The following is a 23,613-nucleotide window of genomic DNA, read 5'->3' on the forward strand; positions in this document are numbered from 1 at the left end:
TGCAGTAGTCAACATTGGATAAATAATAATCCTGATGAAATATGATAATGCTATACAGGATGTAAATATCGAACCTGATAACACCGTCGGTTCTTTCTTGTTTAAGTGGTCTTCAAAAGGAAGTTGTCCCTTTCAACAGGACATGAGTAGTTGTTTAGAGATTTGAAGAGCTTTGTAATATAATAATATCTGAATGCTCACTAGGCAGATATGATTTTCGATCGGCCGTTAATGGTGGATACTAAAGATTACCTTACATTTTCCAGAGAGCCTCTTAAAGACAGGAGGAGTGCTCGCTCAGAATCATTACGTTAGCATTCAGCATCGACCTACAGATGAGTGGACTGAAAGAGAAAGTAACAGCAGAGGGCGTTCAAGTGCGAGCAGATACTATAAATATTGAGTTTCTCCAGATCACTAACAATCTTAGGCAGAGATTGAAGCTAAAAGCCAAAGTCTGGATGAGTGCATATTTAGAGACAAGCCGATTCTTTACATGCAGTCTGACAGTTGGAGAGAATTTCGAAAGGAAAACTGAGAGAAACCAAAAGTACTTGGTGCAGGATTGATTTAAGGATCTATTTGACCTTGATTCCCGACATGCCTGATCCTTCAGTTCCATATTTCACGTAAGGGTATTTCCCAGGGTGTTAGCAGTGGTTATACGAGGGAGAAAGAGTCATTTTGAGTAACTACATTACATGTCACTTGTTGGACGCTTTTATCCCAAGCCACTTACATACTCAATACTGTGGGTAATCCCCACAGGAGTGTCTTGCCCAGGGACACAACGACATGTTGACTGCAGTGGGGTTTGAACCTGTGACCCCCTGATCCAAAGACTAACGCACAACCTTCTGCACCACACGCCTCCCTAAAAAGGTACAGTGTACACCTGTCATGGTCCTGGAGTAAAACACCTGCATGTGTGAAGTTGGTTATTAGCGTAAACCACCCTAAATTGGTGATTGAGGTATAGACTTAATTTAGTGTTCTCAATTATGTGTACACTGAATTGTAATCCAGTTGTTATTCTTAATGACTAGCCAGATACACTTTTACAAAACGTTACACCTTAGGGTTCAATTTCAAATGTTTGAATGGTGCAGACCAATTTAAAAAACGCTGAAAGTTCTGTGTGAAAGTAAAAGTTAATTAGAAAGAAGCATAACTTTGATATAACTGAGCAGAGCACAATATTTGTTTTAGAGTTTACACATTATATTTTTCAGATGGCTAGTTTAAGCAAAGTTCATCTTTACAAATGTTTTAGGGAAAATGCATTGAAAAACTTTTCTAAAATTAACATTTCTTCAAATCACTTTTTAAAACCAATCTTTCTAAGAAAATCCTTTTATTGACGTCAGCAGTTTGTTTGACCCTTCAGTTTAAAGATGCTTATCTGTCACCTCTTATTTGATGGTTTGGTATTTTAATCTATTATATTTCAATCAATGTGATGATGTGTTTTATTTACATTTTACAGATAAAGAAATGTGTAGGTTTGTTATCATATTGCAATATCAAGAATGAACGGTCCATATCTAAAGAACATAGATGGATACAAGAAAAATAACTTGTCAGCAGATGTTTGGATCTTTGTATTTTCTGATAACGACCTATGGTTGATGTTTATATCAAGACAAGCTACGTATGAACATAAAAATGCACACATTGACAAAATGACTGGACATGAAAGCAGAACACATTCTTGGCTTTTGGTTGTTTTTGAAGATTTCTTACAAAAAATGGCTGTATTTTCGCATTTAATCTCGTTCCTAATACTGATCATTTTTCAGATTCAAACATATAAAGCAATTTGCAATGCACTTTGCATATACCCTGTTTGCATACGTGTGTGAGTAAGAAAACACTTTTCACCTCTGTGCACAGACACCAAAAGAAGAGGGAAAATCAATTATCTTTTTTAATTACATTATCTAAGCATCGATGCATTACTTGTGAAAAAGGTAGAAAAAACAGCAAGTCTTTCTCAATAAGTTAAACCTCTCTGGCCGAAGAGCGGGGCCGGCTCACAAAACTGAAGATTTCCCGTAAAGCATTCAAATTTGTTGAAACAAAAGACAAGGAGTTAACTGGCTGAAGTTAAAAGTAGGCCTCCTTGTTGAATTTAACTTGTTAAGAAACCAAGACAAACATAGAAGATGCGAGTGGCTTATGTTACAGTCCTTCCACCCTTTTCCTCAGGGCTCTGCAAGCACATTTTCCTGAAACTTCACAAGTTCCATAGTTTGATCGACAAACAATAAGCAGAGTTATAGTTGGTAAAAAAAAAAATTATAATAACAATAACAATAATTACAATGACAGTAATAACGAGAATTGTAAGTAATAAACACAGTCCTGTACAGTCAGGCTCATCTTGTGAATGACCGCAGCCAAACGTCTGATGTTTACGTCGGTCTCCAGCAGAGCGACTCGACGCTGCCCTCTGCCTCGCTGCGATCAGAGGAAACGCCTCACCCTCTGCTGCGGAAACACACAGAGAGAAGTGGTTAGGAGTGGTGTTCTTAGTTTAATCGGGTACTAGGGATGGGAATGATTAATCGAATATTCAAAATGATTCAGGTATTCGAATATGAATTAAATGTATACGACAGTGCCATTTTAAATATCTTAACAAATCACGTGTAACGTTCCCAGGGGTTATATACAATCCCAACTCAACCCCTGAACGTTACACAACAAACAACTTTTATTTATCATTAAAACTCTCTTTATTTTAATTATTATTATAGAATATGTGAAATTTCAGTTAAATGTTTTTTTGGGACTCGAATATTAAAATATACATTTGCTTTCAAATTCCCATCCCTATCGGGTACTGTGTGTATTTTTTCCTTTTGCACAGTTTTGTTAATTAAAATGTCCAGGTAATACAAGTTTAAATTCCCAATCCTAGACATGTTGATGTTCATAGGTAAATAAGTCTATATTTGGAGATTTCGACAAAAAAAAGAAAAGAAAAGAAACCTTAAAAGAAATATACAAATTCAACTAAAGAGATAAAAAAATCTGAAATTTAAATAACCAATTAGAAATTAAACAAAAAATGTAAGATAGCGATATTCAAAATCTATATACATATGTATGCATAAAAAAAACAAGTTACAAAATACATTTAAAAAAGGAAAGAAACGTAAAAAAAAAAGAAAGAAATTTGAAAATGTAACCACACAAGTTTAAAAAAAATCCTCACAACTAAAAATTATAAATCTACTATACTAATACTAAATATGATTAACTTAACACTTATTAAAATGTTGATTTAGCAATGTGTGAACGTTATGAATGAAGTTTCAAAGCCGAGAGCTAAGGCCCAACATAGAGGTAAACGAACCCTGGCCTCACTGGGTTCGAGCAGACGTCGTTCCCTCAGAGCTCTCAGTCCAGCTCGTGCACCTCGTCCTGCAGGGAGACGGAGGGCCGCGGACCCTCGCTCAGACGCTTGGCCATGATGTCCCACTGTGGAGTCAGCATTTTGGATTTAGAGCCTGCAGAGGATGAAGAGAGAAGAAGAAGAGATGTTGGTCACACACAGGAGAACCTCTTCTGCCCCCTGCTGGCTCCATAGAGTAGTGATGTCATGAATAAACCTTCCTATTCATGTCCGTTGTTGCTGTATTCTTTAAACTACTCTAACCTTAGTTTTAAAAGAACCCCTAAAAAGCCATTTATAACAACAGAAACAGTTAAAACACTCTCCTTTTCATTTGTTTTGTACAGAAACAACAGCAGCCTGTTTTGAGTAAATACCACTTCGCAATAGCCATTCAGAAAAATATGTTGTTGACAATCTGAAAATCACAAAAAGCTAGTTCATAATTTCGCACTTCACTACAAAGCTTGTAAGCTGTATTTCTCACTTTTTTACCCCATGTGCTTTGTTCTGACAAGGCGGCTAATGAAAACAGCTTCATAAAATGCTGACATTGATCCAAAACAAAAGGATAGCAGGTGAGAGCAGGCTATTTTTACATTTCTGCCAGAACAAAAAGATCAGACCACGCAACTCCAGTCCTCGGAAACCTTCATTGGTTAGCTGAACAACATTAAATCCTCCTTTTGGTTAAAAACACCTTTTGTTCTGGACTCACAGACTCGCTGTCACTTAACAACCCCAGCATTTACTCGTTTTCACAACAAGGTCAAGAGAAGTTATTAGGGAACATTAGGGCCGTCCCGAATACCATTCGGGCTCCGGATATTCGGTAGTAATCAGCAGCGAATATTCAAATATTGGGCCCGCGCGTGTATTTCGGTGTATTCACGGCATTCATTTTGTTATTCTACAGTATTGTTGTTTTATAGTTATTTGTTAATGTAACCCAATTTGTGTTCTTTGAAATTGAAAAGGATATCGCATTGTGTTTGTTACTTTCGTTGCAGTTGTATATGTCTTAAGTGTAATTTGGCTTGGCTTCCTATTTATGGACATGCTTTTATTTTGAAGGAGAGGTAGCGCTGTTGACAGGAAGTTGTTGTTGCTTTGGAAACAACGTGATGGAGATTAATGGAGAAAAGTAATATCTACATATAAAGACGGAGAAAGTCAAAGATAACGTTTATGGTTAAGTGTTAGCACCCCCCTGAAGAGGCACAAGCCCTTACGTTGATATTGGAGATTTCAATAAATTCAATTTGGAAAAAAAACTGGAAAAGAACGAAAAAATAAACAAAACGAATATCCGAATAACGAAATTGAAACCCGAATAGTACTCCAACGAAGGAATATTCAGATATTCGGGTACAGCCCTAGGGAACATAGTACATTATTTTTTTGACTTTTCGCCAACTAGAAACTCTCTCTCTGTCATTGAGTCCATTTCCTATCAAATATAAAAAGTCTATACATTGAGGAACTATTCTACATTTCAGCCTCAGTCCATTAGAGTTAGAGTAAATAAGATCAACTTGAGGTCTATGGAAACAAACTAAAACAATGCCACACTTATAATTACTGATAACAGGAAACATGATGGAGGCCTTCTGTCAATTCAAACCTGACATAAATGACTGAGTTAGTAAATTGGTGGTGAAAAATATGAATGAATAAAAACTAATTGCTCATACTTGATCCCGGCTTCTTCCCAACCTAATCCCCCCCCCCCCCGGCCTGGGCCTGACGACGGCTCACAGACCGATGAAGAAGCTCCTCTCCCTCAGGACACACTTCCTCCTCCTCTCCTCTCTGTTACCATGACAACACAGACTGTAGCCTCAAGCCAAAGCAGCGAGGAGGATGATCCTCTTCCTTCCTCTTCATCTCTCTCCCTCTTCCTCCCTCTTCCTCCCTCTTCGTCTCTCTCTCTCTCTCTCTCTCTTCCTTCCTCCCACCCTCCCTCTTTGTCTCTCTCTCCCACTTCCTCCATCTTCGTCTCTCTCTCTTCCTTCCTCTCTCTCCCTCTTCCTCCCTCTCTCCCACTTCCTCCCTCTTCTTCTCTCTCTAGCAGACTCTCCCTCTCTTGATCTCTCAGTCTGTCTCTTCCCCTCTCTCTTTTCACGGGGGAGAGGGGAAAGTGGGACACAACCCAAACAAATTAAAACCCCAACACTAAATCTGGAGCCGGCGGCCGTGGATCTCCACAGAGTAGACATGAAGCTCAGACATGCCTCTACGCTCATCTGTACATTCAAATAATCATGTTTTTGGGAAAGGTATCAAAAGCTTCCATTTATGTGCATTTAATAAATGTTTAATTTGTATGACAGCAGTTAATAATAATAATTGATATGAAGCTTTGTCATGAAAGAATATGTTAAATTGAGTTTTAAAACGGTTTCCCTCTGCCTTGTGTCCGGTCCAGATCCAAGTATTTTCCTTCCTAAATGAAAACATTGTTCTGCATCCAGGTAGTAATATTCCAGGTGACAAGTATAAATCATATTTGAGGGTGAAAATACATTTCTTATGATATTAGGCAGTTTTTTCACTCGTATAAAATGTGATGTTTTATATTGAGTGAAAGATAAAGACTTCGACCAAAATAGCTCTAACACAGTACCATAGTGTACCATAGTGTACCATAGTGACCGCACGCAAAGTCATGTGATGTGACATGTGCTGGTGGAGCACGCGCCGGAGCCTCGCCGCAGCGGATCTGTGGCACGCTTTAAGTAATTGCGCCGCATAAGCGCATTAAAGGTGCGCCACATTAGTGCTTCGGATGAGGCTCCCTCCGCGAGATGAGGCGCGTGATCTGCATGTATATGGAGTTCAGTGAAAGTTAAATATTTGGAAGCGAAGGCGGTAAGGAAACATAAATATAAATATATACTAAGAAGTTCCTCTCCGGCAGTGGCTCAGTCAGTAGGGGCTTGGACTGTGAGCCGTAGGGTCGCCGGGTCAATTCCCCGACCAGACCTAAAGATATGGAGTGTGGACTGCTACTTGGAGAGGTCCCAGTTCACCTCCTGACCTGCCGTGGTGCCCTTGAGCAAGGCACCGGACACCCCCCCTCACTCCCCGGGTGCTGTACAATAGCTCCCCACTGTTCCTAGTACTAGACTCCTGGTACTAGGATGGGTTAAAAGCAGAGAACACATTTCACTGTGTGCTCTGCATGTGTGACCATTAAAGAGGGTTTCATCCCTCCCAATTCTTCTTCTCCTGTCACTCACCATCGAGTCCGTTGTGCTGTTCGTAGCTGCGTTTGCCCAGGATGGTGGGGGAGCCGTTGTTGAGGATGGGGGAGGCCTTTATGGGCGTCAGGCTGCCTGTGGAGATGGATGCTCCACGGATCGGAGGGTCTGGTTTGGCTGGACGGGGATGTGCTTCTGTTAGGGACAGAGGGAGAGTAGAGGAAACGGGAAGAGAGGTGGAGGCAGAAAGAAAAGGGAAGAAACAGAGAGTAAAAAAGATACCAGAGGATTACACAGGGTGGTATCACCTCCAAGGAAAACTGATTCATGAGCATTTCTCAACATTTTAAGACACTTACAAACCCTGACAAAAAGGAATAACGTTATCATTAGGCGTATTCACACTGCAGTACTTTTCCCACAAAGGTTCATGAGAACTTAGTTCATGAGAACTCTTTAGTTCTGATGAACTAAGTACAGATCGCGTTCACACCGGAATAAGTTCCTGAGGGAGGATTAGGCAAATGAAGCCGCTGACGTCACTTCTTCTTCTTCTGCTGCTTTGGGTTTACTGGCAGGCCGCAAACAACTTCACGGCGTATACTGCCACCCGGAGTCCCCGGCCGGAAGTCCCCGGAGTTGGGGACTGGCTTCAGTAGAAGCTGCTGGGACTCCCAGCAGCTTCTACTGAAGCCTTCCGAGTAAATCTCCAGAACGCCGACACCTCTTCATCTCCACCACTCCCATGTTTTCTTTTGTGTTGCCATAAGTTAGTCTCTCTGCGTTTCTGCGCTGGGCTAATGCTAATGCTAATAATGCTAATGCGAGGATAATAAAATGGCGGCTTCACAAAACTTTTTGGGAGTTTTACGGGGCGTGGTTTGCAATCCGCCCAGCCAATCAGACATAGGAACCTTTTTCTCCCACGAAAGTACCTGCTCTCTAGCAGGGACGGAAAAGGGGGTAAAAAGGTTCTGATGAACTCATTTGAGTTCATCAGAACCTTTTTGGTTTGAACGCGACATTTCGGAACTATATCAGAACTAAAGTGGGAAAAGTACTGCGGTGTGAACGCGGCCATAAGCGACAGAATTGTTTCAACTTTGAAGCAGCACAAGATATCAAATTGCTAATGTCTTTGTTTTGAATTTTGAGCAAAACTGACTGAAAATAGAAACTCCACATAAAGTTTTTAATTACCTAAATACCGCACCACTGACTCCAGGGGTTTACGGTCCACAGGTTTCAGTGGTGCAGGCTTTTTTTTCTCATCTGGCAACAGCATGGCACCTGCAGAGATAAAAGAAACTGTGAGTAAAAACTTAAAGAATGACGTAGTCTACATGGAGGACGGAGAGCAACGCTTACACTCGGCCTTTATAGCTGCTAGGTTGACAGGGAGGTAGGGGTGCCTGGCCAGAAACCGCGGCCTGATGATGTCATGGCAGATGCGCCGTGCCATCTGCGTCAGGCCGGTGGTCTGCAGGTAGAAAGCTTGTCGCGTCTTCACTGCACATTTGGGGCTGCCGCTGTGACGCATGGGGATGCCGTGGGGGCTCTGCAGGGACAACAGATACACAACAGTCAGCAAAGATATTCATATATAACCACTTACATGGCTAATGAGTACAATTAGGAATACAAGCTTTTCTTTGGTATACATGATAACAAACACAATATCTTTGAGTTTGAAACAGTTGGTTGGATGAAAACATACTTTTTTTTTTTAAGCGTTAATGAAAATAAGATGCCCTAATGATGTGCAAACTTTACCTTGGATTACAAGAGGATAAAAGGAAAGGATGAACTACTCCTTTAAAGGCAGGGGAAAGCTTTAGGCAAACTGTAAGGCTGTTGTTGCAGAATAAATAAACTACATGTCTAGTAAAGCTTGTGTGTGTGTGTGTGTGTGTGTGTGTGTGTGTGTGTGTGTGTGTGTGTGTGTGTGTGTGTGTGTGTGTGTGTGTGTGAGGTGCTGTTTACACGGTAACGAAACGGGTTGTATCCGCTACTTTTCTCTTTCGTATAGCCCGTTCGTTAACACGAGGCCGTAATGGAACCGTGGAAACGGACCCCTAAAACGATAACGGGTCCCAAGGTGGATAGATCTGCAGACGGAACGCTCTGGGGGGCCAAACGGCTCCGTGTGTACGCCCTATACGATCATTTCCTGATAACGATGAAGCCATAGCCCCGCCTCTCCCCACCTCTGCTGCAGCATGGTCAGTAGCTACTGTCAGTAGCTACTGACCATGCTGCAGATGGTAGTGCAAAATCTACAGCTCCTCCACCACAACCATCAGCAACAAGTGGACATGGAGAACTACATGTTGCTAAATCCACCGCGGAGAATAAACAGAACACGTTTATTGAGCCGTATCCGTGTGAACGGAATACTTTTTTGATATCGAATTCGGTTCGTTTGCGTGTAAATGGGGTCAGTGTGTGAGTGTTTGTTTGATTGTACCATGCTGCTGCGGTTAGGTCCAGGTCTCTCTCCATCCAGTCTTGTGGGCATCTTCAGCCCGCCGTACTTCTTCCAGTAAGTCCAACAGGAAGCGCAGAGACGACACTGCATGTTGGGAGGTCCCCACGAGTACCACTGGTAGGAGCTGCTGGCTACACACACACACACACACACACACACACACACACACACACACACACACACACACACACACACACACACACACACACACACACACACACACACACACACACACACACACACACACACACACACACACACACACACACACACACACACACACACACACACACACACACACACACACACACACACACACACACACACACACACACACACACACACACACACACAAAAGTGAGCACAGTGTAACAACACATAATCATGAATATGTGCTCATGTGCATGCAGGCGAAAACACAGCCTTTAATCATTCATCACTGAATTAACTACAGCCTCTAAAATAACCCAAATAACACTGCGGGTCACGTAATGCTGTCCTCTCTCCTCTTTATTTTCTAAATCCAATATGTGTGTGCCACATACAAAGAATACAGCGTGGACCTGAGAACATCCTTTCTAAAATTGAAAATGTTAATAGAGCGGTTCAGTAATGAGTCCTTAACCCGGAAAACACTTCCCTTGTCTCGAAGTCAATGGAACAAGTTTGTAATAAGGTCTGTGGTTGACGCAAGTTTCCAAGATGTTCACGTTTTGTTCTACGACATAAAATATAATGGGTCAATAGATACCCCCGCTTACTCCCTGTTGGATCAGTTCAGGATTTGGTTGCTGTATGTTAAGTTAAAAATCGGAATAAAATGCCATACGTTTGACATACACTGAAACTATGTATAATGATCACAGATATACAACACTTGAGATGCACATCACAAAGAACACATCCCCACATTTATAGCAGAGTACATTTCATTTAAACTGGTTCAACTAAAAAAGTTCTCTTTGTTTTGTTCCCGCCTCCACATTAAACCAGCAATTTTCTCAATCTGTTTTTCCACAGTGGATAAAAGACCAACCTGGTGTGTTGGTTAATTAAAGAGGACAAGCGCCTCAAACTCTCTCTGACATTTTACATTGCATACAGCTGATTATAGCGCATGCTTTGTTAGACTCTTTTAAATATAATTGCAATTGTGAATTCTAGAGAATTATTACGACAATTATAGGAATCTTATGAATAAGCCCCAATGTTTGTTTTAGATTTCAAGCAGCAAGAGAAGCAGCACGTGTTGCAGGAACATGACAGGTCAGTGACTTACTGTAGCAGCTTTCACAGGCTCTGCCGAGGGCGGGGATCTGCGCCGTGCCTGGAGCCCCTGGGACCCCTGGGACTCCTGGGACCCCCGGGACACCTGGCAAACCTGGGACACCCGGGACACCTTGCACCGTTGGGACAACTTGCATCGCTGGGACCCCCGGGACCCCCTGCACCCCTGGTACACCTGCAACCGCCACTCCATTAACCAGAGCTGGTTTTAAATTGTTGCTCAGCTGGTTGGGGTTGGGCTTGTTGCTGGAGCGGGCACAGAAACAGGGAGAGGGTAAGACCAGGATGTATAAACACATTAGAGCACATGTATATTCTACTGCAAGTGAAGTGTCGCTAGCTCTGACAACAGAAGCAGATCTTTAACGTTGACACTTATAAGTCAACCGAGCCCAGGTCTGGACCCAATCCTATTACTGCTAAATATTTAAGAATTACTCCAAGTTTGATTAAGCCTTGCTATTTTAATAACACATCTTTCCTAGCCATTACAGCAATGGTTCAGCCATCCACTGACAATATGCCAAATCAAATCTGTGCATCACATTAATGGTGTAATACGGCAGGAGAAATCAATGAGCTCGCTTCATTTCAAATACTAAAACATTATTCGTTTGCATGAATGACAGTAAGTCCACCAGATTAGGTTGAAAGTCAAGCAGGCAAACGTATCCTTAACCTTAAAAAACATCATAGTTAAGATGGACCATTTTCCAAAACTGGACTGTGTACGACCCTTGTTGATGTATCCATGGATTGAGATAACACAATGATCTCTGATGTATTTTATTTAACCACATAGATAAACGTGCAGAGTACTCACTAGTTAGGGATGTAGACCTGCTTCAACTTGCTCTCGGCCTCGGCTGCTTTTAATCGTTTCTGGAGCGGAGACAGGGGGGGGTGAGGAGGAGGAGGAGGAGGAGGAGGAGGAGGAGGAGGAGGAGGAGGAGGAGAGAGAAGAGAGAGAAGGTGACGTTATCTTCAACAATACCCCATATGGATTACATTGATTTCAAGAGACTTAAACTGACTCATTTCTAATATAAAGAAAATCTGACGACAGACATACTCGAGCTGAAAAACGCCAAACTGTGAAGGGAGAATAAAAAAGTAAAAAACAATTGTAAGGACAGGATTATTTTGGGCGTTAAATTGGGCGAGAAAAATGATGAAAAACACTAGTCACATGTAAATTAGTTAAAAGAAGATAAACGGCCATCAGGAATGAAAAAAAACATCAACGTGTTTTGCTTTAATGCAGGGGTGGGGAACTTCCGGCCCCCGGGCCGTATACGGCCCGCGAGGCCATTTGATACGGCCCTCGAAGTAATTTATAAACACACGCAAAAAAGAAAAAATTTAAGAAATCTAGACCGCAAAATAATGAAACAAGCGAGTGCCTGTTTTTCCTGGCCAAGGTCAGGGTCCTTGAACACAACACGAGCCTAACGTGTCATCACGTGGTATAGGTCTCGTCTGACAGGGTGCAGTTCTGCTGGAGAGCACCAGAACGCGGCTCCAACACTTAAAAAATGGCAGTAGGCCTAAGGAGCCGTACACATGCCGCAGTTTCTGCGTGGCTGTGTCTTTAGTCGAAAGCCCAGAGGCGATCTGTTCATCTGTCATACTGATCATACAGTCAATCACTCTGTTGTTATTAGCACCCACTTAAATCATGTCCACATGGATATGAAACTAAATACATTTGCACATATCTTGTGTCCATATCTTTCTGTTTTGGTGGTCATGCCACAACCGTGCATGCATGCATGCATGCACGAGTCATGGTACGATATCTGGATTAAGACGTTGCTTTTTCTTTGCACAGCATGAAAGAAAGGCGAAATGAACGGGCTGTGATTTTAGTTTTTTAAGCAGAGTTCAATAATTTGTACGGCCCTCGGAGGATGTTGAAAAAATTGAAAAAAGGTTCCCCCACCCCTGCTTTAAAAAAAACAAAATATACAGCTTACTATAATGGAAAAAATATTGATTAGGATTTTTCTTAAATGCCTGAGATATAATAGATGTTTTTACCTGCTGTACATATCTGTCTGTGGTCTTCCACATGTAGTAATACTCAATAATACTCGTCAGGGACTTCCAGGGCAGCTGGAGAAAAAGAGAGGAGAGGGCACAAAGTAAACATACTTTCAGAAAGGTCACTATCACATTTGATCTCCCACTTGAAAATACCATGTCTTTATAACAAACTTTATTAAATGGCACCTTTCAAATACAGTTAGAAAGCCCTTTGCTGTGAAAACAGGTCTTTTTTAAAAGCACAAAGCAGCTACACACATAATAAAACCCAGAGTGAAACCGATAAATCGAAGTAAAAACATAAATTCAAAATCACATAAAAAGCAATTCTAAAAATGGAGGGTTTTTGAGTGTGATTTTAGAGAGATGGCCGCCCTGATCTCTTCAGAGAGGTCGATCTAAAGTGCAGGAGCCCTGACTGCACTTCAACTGAATTGTAATTATCCGTCAAGAGTTCCTCTGTATAACCACTGGTCACATGATGTGTTTGAACCCACTGGAGCTGCACCGTAAAGATCCCTGTGAGAAGTTTGAAAGGAACATGATCTGTCAAGTGGAGGCCCCACCCAACATGGTGCTGTAGCCCTGTTGTTGGAGAGGAAGCCAGAGGGAGCCGCACTGACAGGATCCGGCCACCAGGTGGAGGAGTGACGCACACAGTGAACACACAAACACACACACAGAGTGAACACACACACACACACACAGTGAACACACACACAGAGTGAACACACACACACACAGTGAACACACACACACACAGTGAACACACACACACAGAGTGAACACACACACACACACACACACACACACACACACACACACACACACACACACACACACACACACACACACACACACACACACACACACACACACACACACACACACACACACACACACACACACACACACACACACACACACACACACACACACACACACACACACACACACACACACACACACACCTTAAAGATGTTTCTATGGAATGTTTCTTGGGATAAATGCTCGTTGTGCTTGGCTTTCAAATGTTTTCACTCTTTACTCTGGGTTAGCTGCAATCTTAGTTTATAAGACGACTATTGTGCTTAATAGATTATCTGTGTAACGTCAGCTAAATAACTCAATGAAGATCAGGAACAGTCAGGCCTTAATACTGTGGTCACTGCGTTCAGTTCAGAAGCAGCAATAAATGGTGCACTATATACACTGCGTACAGTTTTAATTATCACATTTAATTAAATAAGCAAAACCAGTCTTTAAAAAAAGGCCCTAGCCACATAGACATAGTGAGAACAATTCAAAATCTTGGTCCATTTCTTGCTGCAATCAATACCACTCTTTATCTGTTACCACAACTAATGTTCTAAAAATATTGATTTAATGCAAACCAATGCATTTGATTGAATCTTAATGTCTGTTAATGGACACAATCAAATAAATCTAAGTAATTGCACTTTATGATTTTAAGAAATGATTCGACACGTAGCCTGATAATCATGATGATTTCATTGAACAACCAATTGGTGGTTCTGACGTTAGATATTTTATGATTTCTGAGATTGTAATAAAAATAAATCCATTGACAAAAACCCCAGCTTTAGGATATCGTTTTGGCAACAACACCTACCAGCACCAAAATAGTCCAAACAAACAACAGCTGTTTATGTGCCTGGACCTTTTCTTGCAACCTCCAATATATCAAACCATCCCTTTTAATATCGGTCAGCTACTCACAAAGTCCTGCTGGATGTCGGTGAAGTCTTTGCCGTATTTCTCCAGCGCCTCCTCGAACAGGTTGGCCTCCGAGGCGCTCCACTCCTCCATCTCATCCCTGCAGAGGACGGGCCCTCCCTGAGGCACCAGCGCTGAGATGGCCCGGGTCATGTCGTAGCCCGTGGCGTGGAGGGTGTCCATAGCGTGAAACTGAACACAACATATGAACACATGTTAGTCTCAAGACCCGTTAGTGTTGTTTGAAACTTCTCTGTTGACTTGTTGGGAGGAGGATGACTGAGTCCATGGACTGTATACGCATTCCCTTGTTCAAAGGCTTTGGGCTGTGAGCGTGCGCGTGTGTTTGTGTGTGTAGCTTGAAGCCTCTCATCTATGTTTTATATATGAGAATGAGATCTAGGGCAGAATAGACCCACACCGGGCTTCTGGGGCCAAGCGCCTGTTGAGGATAACTACACACAAGGCTCGAGAATCACTAACACACACGTGCATTACAAGAGCTTTCTCTGATTAGCACAACCGCTAAAATGTTCCCTCTATAGTGTGATTCTGATTCAACCCAAGGCCGCTTTGGTGTGTGTGTGTGTGTGTGTGTGTGTGTGTGTGTGTGTGTGTGTGTGTGTGTGTGTGTGTGTGTGTGTGTGTGTGTGTGTGCGTGTGCGTGTGTGTGTGTGTGTGTTTCTCACCAAGGTGATGTCTCTGGAGGCTGCAGCTGCGCTCATGTGCAGGCTGGGCTGCCGGACTGAACTACTGCAGTCCAACGCTCTGGCGAAGGTTCCTACCGACCTACGGGACACAGATATGATGTAAAGTATAAAGAAAATGTACACATAGAATGATAGGGAATCTACTTTTGGTTTTACTTCCACCATCCCCCTTTAGTCATTGATATAGTTCTTTCCGTCAGCCTTTTTCTGAACCATTTGTGCACAGCAAGAAAGGATGTCCAGTGCTTCATGATTAAATATTCAGTGTTGTAGTGTTGCAGAGCAAGTGGAACTGCAGCCAATTTGAACTGAATGTGATGATACTGCTAAGCAACCATATCTAGCTGAAAACCAGAATCACTGACTGTGATGGAAACTTCTGAAGCAATGGAGACTCAGAGAGACACGGGGAGAGCAGGAACTTTGATGGCAAACACTGATTGTTTATTTGGAGCTTTGGCCGGAGAATTCACAAGACATGTCGTGTGCCACGAGGTGACACAGGGGCTGCCAAACCAACTCTGAAGATCTCTATTCCAGACCCATGTGTTTAGCTAGTTCTGAGAGAAGAATCAACATTGAGCATAACAAGATAAAGCAGTATAACTATGTGTATAACCTCAGCTGACGCCAACAGGCAGGACAGGGAGACAAAACACTGAGAGCAGCCCAAGGTTAGAGGCCTGTGCTCATTGAGGGCAGTACAGACTGATAAATTGGGTCAAATGTATGGGCGCAGGAAAATATTTCCCCTACACTGAATAGTTAAGTTCCATGTCATCAGTTCGTCATTTTATCCTAGGACTTGTTTTGTGAGGTCACATTTATCTCGACCTATGTCCACTCAAATCTATCCATCTATCTATATATCAGTTTCTCCTTGAGTCCAAGTTGACTTCAGGACACATTTTCAAAAGTTATCTCAAAGCGCCATCATGAAATCACTGTCAAGAGAATCGGACTAGCAAGCACACACCGGGAAAAATTGCAAGGCCAATAAAGGGCAAATGTTTTAATGAGGAATCGGACACATGGAGATTTTTCACAGGGCTCTCCGGGTGGTAGCAGTCTAAGAACATTAAGGTAAGAAATGATGTCTGCTACTGCCAATACACAACTTGGTGCTACTGTATGAGGAGCTCTGAAAGACTTAACCTCTCATTTGAAGGAATATGCGTATTTTCTTTTATGAATAGACAACGCTGTAAAATACGAAGCTGGAGCCATGCTGTGGTTAGCTTAGCTTTGCATAAAGACTGGAAGCAGCTAGCCAACTCTGCTGCAAGGTAACCAATTCACCCACCAGGGCATCTAACGCTAACCATATATTTCTGTCTAATCTGTAAGAAAGTGTGAAAAAGGCATTTTAAGGTTCAATATGAGAATTTGGGTAAAGATACCTTAAGTTTTGTCATCACAGAAAAATGTAACTGCAACCAAATTATACAGCTGAAATTTAGAGCAAGGCAACATATTAATTAACGCACGTTCGAGGTGTTGGTGGGTGGGTTAACACTTGTTTCAGTCCTTATGCTTTGCAGGCTATGCTAAGCAAAAGTTCTCTTGGATGAGGCTTTATATTAAATCATAAATATATATGAGACTAACTCCCAGCCACAGAGCATTGTGTATGTATATTTTCTTCCCTCTCTTTTTTGGATTATTTTTAATCCTTTGCACTTTCGTGATGACTTACCGAGCTACTACTAAGAACTGGTCGATCTGTTTCTCCGTCAGTAGGCTGGTATAGTCCCAGACCTTCTCCTCTAGTTTCTCCAAGTCTCTGCCATCTTCCTCACCTGCACACACACACACAGTTAAAGACACAGTTACTTCTCCTTCACTTTTCAAGGCGGCAATGCTTCGTACCGACCACACATGTGCAACAAAAATGTGCAAATTCCCTGATGCTTGATTTGCTTCCTGTTTTTCCCTCTTTTCAAATCACTTGAGCAAAGCTATAATGAAAGCCACAGTTTAATAGGTGGGTCTATCAGGCTGCCAATCTGCCTGAACTTCTAAAAAAAGCAACAGCATTTCGCTAACTTGGCTTAATTAGAGAGCTCGGTGTCCCAACAGTGCCTAATTGAAATTTCAGAGGTTTTCCTACATGCTAAGAATACGATTCTGACAAAACACTTAAACACGATCTAGCTGAGAAATAATCACAATTGAAATGTTGAATATCTAAACACAATACTGGCACAACATATCTTTCAGACTTGCTGGGATAAGATTTTTTTTTTTGTATATTATGGAAGTTACAAAGAAGAAACACTCGTTGCAAGTGTAAGGAATAATCTCATTCGCCAAATTATAATTAGGCCACATTCGCATTACTTTCAGCTTTCAGATGCTTTCCGACAGCGAGAAGCAGCTTCCATTGTTTTCAATGTAAACCAAGCTCAGTGGCAGCAGTTTATGAATGCACACAGGTATTTTCTGCACTCGATCATGCATTTGGCGACGGTTCAACATTTCTACTTAAAAACATAAACGAGGGAAACAAAACACGAGCTCATTTGACTGTTTCTGATTCTCTAAAGGATTCAGAGGGATTAACGGAGGAAAAAAAGTATCGACCTTAATGACACTAGTTAGTAAAAGCTGCTTTATTTATTGTACAGTAATACCCATTTCTTCTATTTTAAGATAAGAGTTACTATATTTACCCGTAGAATGAGATTACTGGGGGTCGACTTTATGAGAGCACCTTCAGATTAAGGCTTAAAATGAAACAGCTGTCATGTGGTAAATTGCAGATTTTAATTTTGTGTTTGCCAACAATATTTGAGTTCAGGGCTCATTATAGTCAGATGATTCAGCTACAGCTTGCATGCAGGCGTACAGGTTGTCCTTTATAAATAGGGAAATGGGAACTTGATCCAGTTTTTTAGTGAACGTTACAATATATATATTGAAATATATTTTCAATTCAAATGAGGCGCCCCATCCTTTCAATACTGGCGGGGTGACTTTAAAATGTGCAGCACATTATTTAGAAGAACTGATTAATGTTAGAGTGCCACAGTGACGCGTCCTAAAACCCGGAAGTACGTTAACATGTTACCACTTCCGGTTCCTTTGACAAAAAGTAATGGAATTTCTCCATAGGATTTTGGAAAATAGCTTGAAATAAGGTCTGTGGTTGAGACACATTTAAGAGACGGATCACTTTTTGTTCTGTGACATTAAATACATCAGCAGTGACCCCATTGGTGATTCTTGAAGAGTTGACGTGTCTGAAAAACGATGGTTGTTAACAAGTGGCTGAATAGGACTACAGAAGTTGTCGAGGCCGTTTTACGTCATTACACCGAACTCGTAAAAACTCCCGCTAAGTTTGTTTGCCCTGTTCTGCTTGAAAGCAAGTACCTGCCTCCTGCAAACTGTTCAAACAAACACTTCAACTTGTACCATTTAGAATCTGTAGTTTTGAATATGGATCTTAAGTTGGCGTGACGTTGAAGCAGCGACCCTGCTGTAGTTCGTTTATAGCATAACGTTAGCATTTTGCTCCTGGCGATTAGATTTACGATTAGAAAATTATAAAAGTAGGGTAGACATGTGGATATTATCCGGCTGAACAAAACGTGATCAGACGATTAAATATGTTTCAACCACAGACCTTATTTCCAGCTATTTTCCAAAATCCTATGGAGAAATTGCATTGCGTTTTTGTCTAAGGAACCGGAAAGAGTTTAATTCCGGGTTTTAGGACACGTCACTGTGGCACTCTATGCTTTCTATCATTTAATTGTGCTGTTTAGTAGCCATGGAAACCAAGGTTAGTTTTTTTCTTTTTAAATAACTTTACTTGTAAAAAAAAAGTGAGTTCATAAGGAAGCTTGGAGCAGAAAAAGGTTGCATACAGTTAATGACATTTCCCTGAGAAATGAACAGACATGAAAAGTTAACTAGTTAATTTAAGTTGAGGATGGATTGCTCCAAACAATCATTCAGTACCCAGGAGGGTAAAAAGAACCCTGAAGGAAGAGCATTATAATGTGTTGCTCTGTGAATAAGCTTCTCTAGGAAAACTGTGTCAATTAAACAAAAAATAATTCAAGTATATTGTACCTTCTTTCAGGAGGTCGGTGATGTCGGCCTGGTACTTGTTCCCGACGCGGATCTCCCCCTTATCAGCCAGCAGGGTCTTCTGCTGAGGGTCATACACCAGCGAGTAGAAGAAGGCATCCTGGGAAATACAGATGGCAGGAAGGCGTGAGGATGGTATGAAAGAAACAGGAAGCGAGACGGGCAAACGGAGAGGCGAAAGAGAAGAGTGTGTGTGTGTATCTTCCCCTCTGCTAGTCTCTCGTCTCCTCATTACTGTATGTGAAAAGAACATTCTGGGTCAACACGTTGAATAATTCATCTGGAAACAAGAATCTCTTAACTCGTACGTTTCTCACAGACAGACTTTTAAATAATCAGTTATCTCGCGCACCTAATCAAAGTTTAGGAGATCCCGTCTTATTATTTTTAGCGTGGAGATCTGATGGTACGTACCTCTCTGTCCAGGTAAGACTTCAGGGCTTCTGTCTCGTTCAGCAGAGTCACACAGCACTTCCCCCTGGAGGTCCAGAAGGGATGTAAGGAAAGGTAGAAAGGGAAAAAGAGAAGGGAGAGAACACGGAGAATGAAAGAGGGAACAATGTGAAACGCAGTTCACGAGTTGCGTACCCTGGTTAAACTGTGTGAGAGGACTCCTCGGCGTAGGGTGCATTAACAAGCAGCAACAATGACATTGATTTCTAGTGCGATGGAAACGTTTTCAATGCGGTGTTGTTTCTTTGTTTGACACAACACCGAAAAAAGGAAAATAAGTGTGATTTTTTTTTTGGACATATTGGAATGATACATTTGATCAGTTTGATTTCCATACTTTCAATTTTTTTTTAATTTACATTACATGTTAGACGCTTTTATCCAAAGCGGCTTACATACATTCAGTACTGTGGACAATCCCCACAGGAGCAATTTGGGGTGAAGTGTCTTACCCAGGGAAACAACGACATGCTACACACTAATCCACTGCGCCACACGCCCCCCGACATAATTGTTTTTATTATTTGATTTAAAGAGACCATATAAAAGAGGGAATTAAATCATAAGAAAATCAAATATAATTCATATATCGGGATGTCATCAACATGTCTGTGAACATAGAATCCGTCAGTGGCTGTGTGATTGTTGCTCTTGTTGCAGTCAGGGCATTTAGTCTCTCTTATGAGAAGGTAGATGCTCTGACAGCATTACCAGGGAGTAAAAAAGTGAGTTAACTGCTTGATTTTAAAGCTTTAGATACAAAAGGAAGCGCACGTAGCAACAACACTGGATTTGGTTTCAGCTGGCCGAGCCCGTTCATTTAGAGTGTGTTGACACTACGGTCTGTCTCCAAATTATTTACCAGCGAGGTATTCATACCTCTCTAGCCCCGGGCGAACAGGGTGATAAACTGGAACACCTTCTGTAACCTCGCTGCTGCGGCACGGAGCGAGGTGTCAACTTAGAGAACTTAAATCAAGATTTGAATCCTCTTCTCTAAGCAGAACGACTCATCACAGTTATTTTTATTCAAGCAGATGTCAGTTTGCTCTCCCAGCCACTCCTCAGAAATGTCAAGTAATAAGGTGGTAATGATTAGGTGGGTTTGCCTGGAGCGGCTCCCTGATGAGCAGAACATTTCTATATGTAGACAAAGCTCTCTGTTGACATTTAGTGCTCATTGTGCTCCCTGAATTTCAGAGGATTGTTTTATGTCTGAGTGAGAGACTGAAAGCTGATTCCAAACTATCTTTCGGCCGTCATATACAGTAGGGCGAAAAAGTATTTAGTCAGCCACCAATTGTGCAAGTTCTCCCACTTCAAAAGATGAGAGGCCGGTAATTTTCATCCTAGGTATACCTCAACTATGAGAGACAGAATGAGAAGAAACATTGTCACATTGTCTGATTTCTAAAGAATTTATTTGCAAATGATGGTGGAAAATAAGTATTTGGTCACCTACAAACAAACAAGATGTCTGGCTCTCACAGACCTGTAACTTCTTCTTTAAGAGCCTCCTCTGTCCTCCACTTGTTAACTGTATGAATGGCACCTGTTTGAATTCGTTATCAGTATAAAAGACACCTGTCCACAACCTCAGACAGTCACACTCCAAACTCCACTATGGCCAAGACCAAAGAGCTGTCAAAGGACACCAGAAATAACATTGTAGACCTGCACCAGGCTGGGAAGACTGAATCTGCAATAGGTAAGCAGCTTGGTGTGAAGAAATCAACTGTGGGAGCAATTATTAGAAAATGGAAGACATACAAGACCACTGATAATCTCCCTCGATCTGGGGCTCCACGCAAGATCTCACCCCGTGGGGTCAAAATGATCACAAGAACGGTGAGCAAAAATCCCAGAACCACACGGGGGGACCTAGTCAATGACCTGCAGAGAGCTGGGACCAAAGTAACAAAGGCTACCATCAGTAACACACTACGCCGCCAGGGACTCAAATCCTGCAGTGCCAGACGTGTCCCCCTGCTTAAGCCAGTACATGTCCAGGCCCGTCTGAAGTTTGTTAGAGAGCATTTAGATGATCCAGAAGAGGATTGGGAGAATGTCATATGGTCAGATGAAACCAAAATAGAACTTTTTGGTAAAAACTCAACTAGACGTGTTTGGAGGAGAAAGAATGCTGAGTTGCATCCAAAGAACACCATACCTACTGTGAAACATGGGGGTGGAAACATCATGCTTTGGGGCTGTTGTTCTGCAAAGGGACCAGGACGACTGATCCGTGTAAAGGAGAGAATGAATGGGGCCATGTATCGTGAGATTTCGAGTGACAACCTCCTTCCATCAGCAAGGGCATTGAAGATGAAACGTGGCTGGGTCTTTCAGCATGACAATGATCCCAAACACACCGACCGGGCAACGAAGGAGTGGCTTCGTAATAAGCATTTCAAGGTCCTGGAGTGGCCTAGCCAGTCTCCAGATCTCAACCCCCATAGAAAATCTTTGGAGGGAGTTGAAAGTCCGTGTTGCCCAGCGACAGCCCCAAAACATCACTGCTCTAGAGGAGATCTGCATGGAGGAATGGGCCAAAATACCAGCAACAGTGAAAACCTTGTGAAGACTTACAGAAAACATTTGACCTCTGTCATTGCCAACAAAGGGTATATAACAAAGTATTGAGATGAACTTTTGTTATTGACCAAATACTTATTTTCCACCATAATTTGCAAATAAATTCTTTAAAAATCAGACAGTGATTTTCTGGATTTTTTTTTCATTTTGTCTCTCATAGTTGAGGTATACCTAGGATGAAAATGACAGGCCTCACTGTATGTGTGGCAGATAATGTAAGTGAAGGACTCAATAAATAATCTCATCATCCTCATCCTCCAAGTGAAGGAGTGACGTTTTCACAGCCACACAAAGTGTTTGACTCATTTGTCAAAGTTCATTAAAAACACAGTATGATCGAGATGAAAGTTGCTGCAAATCAACATTAATGCTACCTGGGATTTTGTTCCCAATAGCGCTGCAACGTTACGTAAATCAGTCTAAACTCGAGCGAAAAATGATCTGCAACTACTTTCAAAAAGGTATTCATCGATTTTAGTAACAAAAGTTCTGAAAGTTAGAATATGCTGCTCGTCCTGATCCTAGATTGTAGAAAAATAAAGGGTTTTTTGTTGCTTTTTGGTTTGTAGTTGGAAAAAACAAGACATTTAAAGGTGACCTATCATGCAAAATGCACTTTTGTACGTCTTTTATTCATGAACATGTGTCCCCGGTGTTCCAGGGAACTCACCAAGTGTCAGAAAACACAACCCTCTCTATTTTCCTCCATACCCAAATCTCTTAAAAAGGGGCTGCAACGGATCTGATACAGACTGATCCAGATTTGAACACTTCTATGACGTCACAGAAGTGGCACTACGGCTATTGGGCCAACTCCACCAATCAGGAGGAGACAGCCACGGACATTGCCGTTGGAAAGCGCTGGAGACGCTGTAGTACATATGCCAGGCCTGTAGATGGTGCTGTTCTCACAGAATCAGCCCATGATGCAAAGACAGTGTTAAATTGATGGCAAACATGTATGATCTGTTTGGTATTTTGAAAAATAAAAAGTATAAATATGCCTTATATAGGTATGGTCCTACACTATATTATTCAAATATAGCATGATAGGTCCACTTAAAAGAAATAACCCTGTGCGTGCTAAGTATTGACCCGTTATCATAGAAATGTGAGTTTGACCGGCTGCTCCGTTAACATCCGTATAGATCAGTAGTCGGCAACCCGCGGCTCTCGAGGCGCATGCGGCTCTTTAAGCCCTCTGCTCTGGCTCCCTTGAGTTTAGACATAAATAAGAAGGAAATCAAATAAGAGTATTTGCAGGACTATTTATATGTTGTTGCACGGTTGACATTTTTTCGTATCTTGTATTTTGAGGTGATACTGTGACACATAAATAAAAACAAAACGGTTTTAATTAGGTCAACTAAAATATGCGTCACACATCCTGCTGCAGTCCCGCACCAGCGCCTTTTCTTGCAGGTGAATAACCTGACCCCCGACCCCTGAGCGAACTATGGATAAATCAAAGAAAAGAAAAGTATCGGAGGAACAGAGGGTGTAATTCTGCGTGGTTAGAGTTATCTGCTTTCACAGCAAACGATGCTGGCTTACCGGTATGTTTGATATGTGGAGAGAAGTTGTCAAGGGTGCTGC

General features: G+C 41.8%; 1 protein-coding gene across 1 annotated transcript in view; it reads right to left on the reverse strand.

The window, feature by feature from the left end:
• Window positions 1-1,909: 1,909 nt before the first annotated feature.
• mta1 (metastasis associated 1) overlaps window positions 1,910-23,613 on the reverse strand; it is a 45,957-nt gene continuing 24,253 nt past the window's right edge. The window contains exons 5-18 of the mRNA XM_079640690.1: window positions 19,384-19,447; window positions 18,952-19,069; window positions 16,568-16,670; window positions 14,851-14,950; window positions 14,165-14,353; window positions 12,419-12,493; window positions 11,202-11,260; window positions 10,371-10,624; window positions 9,071-9,222; window positions 7,972-8,161; window positions 7,804-7,893; window positions 6,643-6,798; window positions 3,362-3,515; window positions 1,910-2,490 (exon numbers count right to left, since the gene is read on the reverse strand). Coding sequence (XP_079496816.1) covers window positions 3,406-3,515; window positions 6,643-6,798; window positions 7,804-7,893; window positions 7,972-8,161; window positions 9,071-9,222; window positions 10,371-10,624; window positions 11,202-11,260; window positions 12,419-12,493; window positions 14,165-14,353; window positions 14,851-14,950; window positions 16,568-16,670; window positions 18,952-19,069; window positions 19,384-19,447 — 1,660 coding nt within the window. The 3' untranslated portion in view covers window positions 1,910-2,490; window positions 3,362-3,405. The remainder of the gene's footprint in view (window positions 2,491-3,361; window positions 3,516-6,642; window positions 6,799-7,803; window positions 7,894-7,971; window positions 8,162-9,070; window positions 9,223-10,370; window positions 10,625-11,201; window positions 11,261-12,418; window positions 12,494-14,164; window positions 14,354-14,850; window positions 14,951-16,567; window positions 16,671-18,951; window positions 19,070-19,383; window positions 19,448-23,613) is intronic.

Source organism: Notothenia rossii (genome assembly GCF_949606895.1).
Source record: "Notothenia rossii genome assembly, chromosome: 7".
Lineage (NCBI taxonomy): Eukaryota > Metazoa > Chordata > Actinopteri > Perciformes > Nototheniidae > Notothenia > Notothenia rossii.